The 4,671-nt window shown below is 45.6% G+C and overlaps 1 protein-coding gene across 1 annotated transcript; it reads left to right on the forward strand.

Moving 5' to 3' along the window:
* Window positions 1-1,282: 1,282 nt before the first annotated feature.
* On the forward strand, window positions 1,283-2,545 carry ch25h (cholesterol 25-hydroxylase). Its single transcript, XM_068002762.1, has one exon. The coding sequence runs from the start codon at window positions 1,375-1,377 to the stop codon at window positions 2,200-2,202; it is 828 nt and encodes a 275-aa protein (XP_067858863.1). The 5' UTR covers window positions 1,283-1,374; the 3' UTR covers window positions 2,203-2,545.
* Window positions 2,546-4,671: the final 2,126 nt, after the last annotated feature.

The following is a 4,671-nucleotide window of genomic DNA, read 5'->3' on the forward strand; positions in this document are numbered from 1 at the left end:
ATTTAGCACTGTTGGGTGGTCGAGGTGCACTAAAAGGGAGCATGGGCTGGGGATCAGGATGCAGCATTCTAGCATTAGATCTTCATCCTACACTCTCTCGGAGTGGGCCGGAATACAGGGAGCATGGGATCACTGAACTTACCCTTTATGGAATCGCTAAACAGTTATCAATGGATAAACTGGTTAGATATCGATTGGTTTCTCCCCCGACCAGACGGTTGATGCCATTTGGCAGAACGTCTCGTCGCCGGAGCTGACCAACAGGCACCAGGATGTAGCCTGGATGGTGGTGAGCAAGGCCCTCCCAGTGCGGTCCTTCCAACACACACGGAACCTCAGCTCCACCGCGAGCTGCCCTTGAAGCTGTGGTGGGGAGGAGACAGTCTTCCATCTCCTGATGGGCTGCCCCTTCGCGCAGAGGGTGTGGAGAGAGATGCGTTGGTATCTGTCCCGGTTCATCCCAAACAGTTCAGTTACACAGGACGCTGTGCTCTACGGACTGTTCCCCTGAACGCACACCTGCGGCTGGAAGATCATCAACTCAGTGAAGGAGGCCCTTTGGTCCACCCGAAACATGCTAGTCTTCCAGCTGAAGGAGCTGCCCACCACCGAGTGTTGCCGACTGGCACACTCCAAGGTCCAGGACTACGTGCTGCGGGACACACTGATGCGAGGTGCGACCTACGCAAAGACTGTATGGGGAAAGGCCACCCACCCCACCTTGTATTGTACACCATGAGTCATAAGAAATACTGTGTTTGAATTATAATAATGAGGTCGCTTTGTGTTCGACCTGTGGTGTTCTTGGTTTGAAATGTACAGGTTTGGAATTGTGATATTTTCTTTGAACTGTGTGTACCTTTAAATTCTGTGAAATTAAGTGTATTTTGAAATTTAAAAAAAGGTTAGATATCGATTTAATTCGATACCTGTTGTGATGGTTTGGTCTCCGACCCACGCGGGGAGCGCGACCTCGTATAAAACACAGCCAGCAACACCTAAAAGGGTTCGTTTTGAAACAAGATTTTTGTTTAACACTGTGACATGAACGAGTGGGTTAATCCAGTGCAACCCGGAATAAAAGGGGACCCTAATGTTATTGCACAGGATAATTAAAACGTTGTCGAATGTGTTGTCTTTGGGAGAACCTCGAATGGTCCACAGTGCTAGTTTAGTGCTTCTGGTTAATAAAGGGTCGTTTTTCATTCAGCTCGGAGTCGACCCATACACGCCGCCTCTGTAATGACACAATGTTGAACATGAGCCACACGTGAAAAGTTTCCACCACCCCGAGGGAGGGGACTAACCTCACGGGTTATAAAAAGAGCTTCCCTTCTCGGAGTTCAGCACTAAAAGCACACATCATCAGCCACAATGAACAGTAACGCTGGACTCACCGCAACACACATCAGCAGCCAGCCGGAGGAGGCTCCTCTCTGCTTACAGCCCGTCTGGGACCTGATGAGGAGCAAGGGAGGTTGGATGAAGTCGCCTTTCTTCCCGGCGATCTTCTCCTTCGGGGTCTACATGTCGTTCTGCCTGCCCTTCGTCATCCTCGACCTGCTGGCGACCAGGGTCTCCTTCCTGAGAAAGTACAAGATCCAGGCTCAGAACAACCCCAGCCCCAGGATGATGGCCAACTGCGTGTGGCAGACCCTGTACAACCACCTAGTCTACATCTTTCCCCTGTCGGTCATTCACTGGTGGTGGCGTCCAGTGCTGTTCCCGGTCTCAGCCCCCGAGCTCCCGAAGGTCCTGCTGGATGTCACCGGCTGCCTGCTTCTCTTCGACTTCCAGTACTTCGTCTGGCACCTGCTCCATCACAAGGTGCCCTGGCTCTACCGGACCTTCCACAAGGTCCACCACAAGTACACGGCCACCTTCGCCCTGACCACCGAGCACTCGAGCGCCTGGGAGACCCTGTCGCTGGGCTTCTTCGCCGCCGTCAACCCGGCCATCCTGAGCTGCCACCCGCTCACCGAGATGCTCTTCTTCATCTTCAACATCTGGCTGTCGGTGGAGGACCACTCGGGCTACGACTTCCCCTGGTCAACGCATAGGCTGATGCCTTTCGGACTGTACGGAGGGGCTCCTCACCACGACCTACACCACATGAAGTTTAAAACGAACTATGCTCCTTATTTTACCCACTGGGATAAACTCCTGGGCACCTATGCCACACTACACAGCAAGTCCAAATGATTTGCATCTTATTTTGGTGAGGAGGGGATAAAGGACAAATATCTATTTATTAGTGACTTTGGAAATTTGTTGGGAACGATTTCGACACTGCTGGTCAGTGATCTCCACAAGATGAACTTAACAGAAGACTGAAATTCTCTTTGGTAAAGCAGTCCTAAAATGTACAGTTTTTTTAATGCACTTTACTTTATCTTTATTTTTGTTACTAAAGTGATCTTTATTTTTGTTACTAAAAATGTTAATTTTTTACTGATACCGTTAAAATTCATACCTCTCAATAACTTATAACAAGATTTTTATACATTTAATATATTTGAATAAAATATATATGATTTGTATATAATTGCATTGGTGTGATGTTTGAAGATAGACGTGACTTAAGGGTCAAACGGTTCCCCACACGCACAGTACATTCAGCTTCTCACTGATGGGGAAAGCTTCAATTCTAGTTCAGTCCCCACCACTTAAAAAGTCCACGTTTAAAATGGGCAGTCGCTTATATCGGCCAAAAAGCTATAACCATTATCCATTTGCAGAAACATCAATGTCAAAGTTTCCGGTTATAACATCTTAAGTGCTTTGTTTATTTCGGGCAGAAACAACAGTGCTGGAGAGATCCTAGAGATCCCCGTCGTGGATATTATTGCCAAGAATCAGGACGATCTCTCAGAATGTGTAGGAGAAACTGCAAACCAAACTCAGATTAATAGAAAGTACAGTCTCCACCATATATACAGTGGATGGTAAATCCACTGGACTCCCTAATAATTTCCACGTCCCAACAGAAATTAAATACACATTTCAATTGCACACTTTAATGAAGGGAAAGCCCTAACCAAAAAAGATTTAGTGATGGTACTTGTCTATCAGGTTCCTTTATGTTTGTTAAGCTGTGCTGAAATTGTGCAAATCGTCTTTCAAGAACTTTTAAAGCTTGGTTACTAATAGTTTATTTATTATTCAATGCACCATGTTTAATATACAGAAAAATGATCGTAAATGAACCCCTACCCGCTGAACACCCTCCAGACACAGTCACACGGGCCTACATTAAACACCCACAGCGCTGCAATCTGTCATACCGCTAATCCGTTATCCTGGCCATCACATATAGCGGGTGTTGGAAATATGCTATTATTAATGCTACCAAGGGTTGTTAATCCTTCTTAATAATAACTTCCACAATGATTCAGGCCCAAGTGACCAAACATGCAAGCTTTATTATAGACACAAGAACAACGTTCTAATGCAGTTATACTAAACAAGTATTTATATAACAATGTTCTAATAAGGTTATATCAAATAAACAAAGATGATACAACCTGTCCCTAGAAAATTTCAAGATGATCAGGCCTGGTTCGTAGTGTGTCTGGGCCTCCAACCGTCCCGAGAAACTGCTTCTGCTTTTTAGTGGGACAGTGTCCCAGTTTATATATCTTTCCGAAGCATTGTTGCTTCTAATGGCTTAACAACATTATTCACATAATGTCATCTATCCAGACATCTTCCCCTCATGTTGGCCATTGTTCCAGACATCTTTCGGGTATCCATTCTATGGTGTTAACAATTGTCCATTCTATCTATCTTATGGGGGAGGGATATGTCCTTATCTTTTTGTGTATTTGGATTGTTCGGATGCAAATATTTAAGATATCTCATCGTTTTTATGCCAATCACGAAGGTTACCTAATTATCTGAACTCCTGCAATTAACAAACAGGATTAGTCTGTGTCCAGGTCCTGAGTCTTTGGGATTTCTTGTTATCTGTTTCTGACAATTAGTCTTCAATGTGTCTGTTTCGCACCTCTATTGTCTCTGCAATATTCTCAATCACTTTGCCTGATATCAGATAATCATTTCCTGTGGAATGTTGCCTCCCTCTGTATTCTCACAGACACAAGGTCTGCCCACAGCCTCGCTTTTCAGCCAAGCGCCTGAAGCTTTGCAGGATGGGATACATGATTATGATTTGGTCTAGATATCGTATTTTTTACATCTCCCTCCTTTTGACCCTGAGTGCAACCACTCAGGGTCATATTTCACTTACCTCCCTGTTGGCCAGGGGCTGCAGAAAACTACTGAGTTTAATTCGAATTGCTAACAAAGACACTAACTTTTGAACTGAAGTGACCTGGAGTTCAGTCACTGGTCTGAACTGGCCAGAACCGGTTTGAATTAGTTCCGCTTCTTCGAAGGACAAAGGAGCTCTGATGAGACACCAGTCCTTATTTAGAAAAGGAGTAATGAGGTGATGCTACCTAGCCCCTTGGAACAGAGCCAATCAGGGGATGACACCGACCACTCGAGGAACTTTAAGCCAACCGGAGAAGACAGCATCATTCGAAAAGACGGCGTGAAGTTAAAACTGAAGAATTGCAGGCTTGGTGCCAGTGTTTGTGAGGGAGACTCCGGAGACTAACCATCGCGGAAGTAGGGACCCTACGTCAGGGACATAGAGACTATGTCAGG

The sequence above is a fragment of the Heptranchias perlo genome, chromosome 21, assembly GCF_035084215.1.
Source record: "Heptranchias perlo isolate sHepPer1 chromosome 21, sHepPer1.hap1, whole genome shotgun sequence".
NCBI classification, from domain to species: domain Eukaryota; kingdom Metazoa; phylum Chordata; class Chondrichthyes; order Hexanchiformes; family Hexanchidae; genus Heptranchias; species Heptranchias perlo.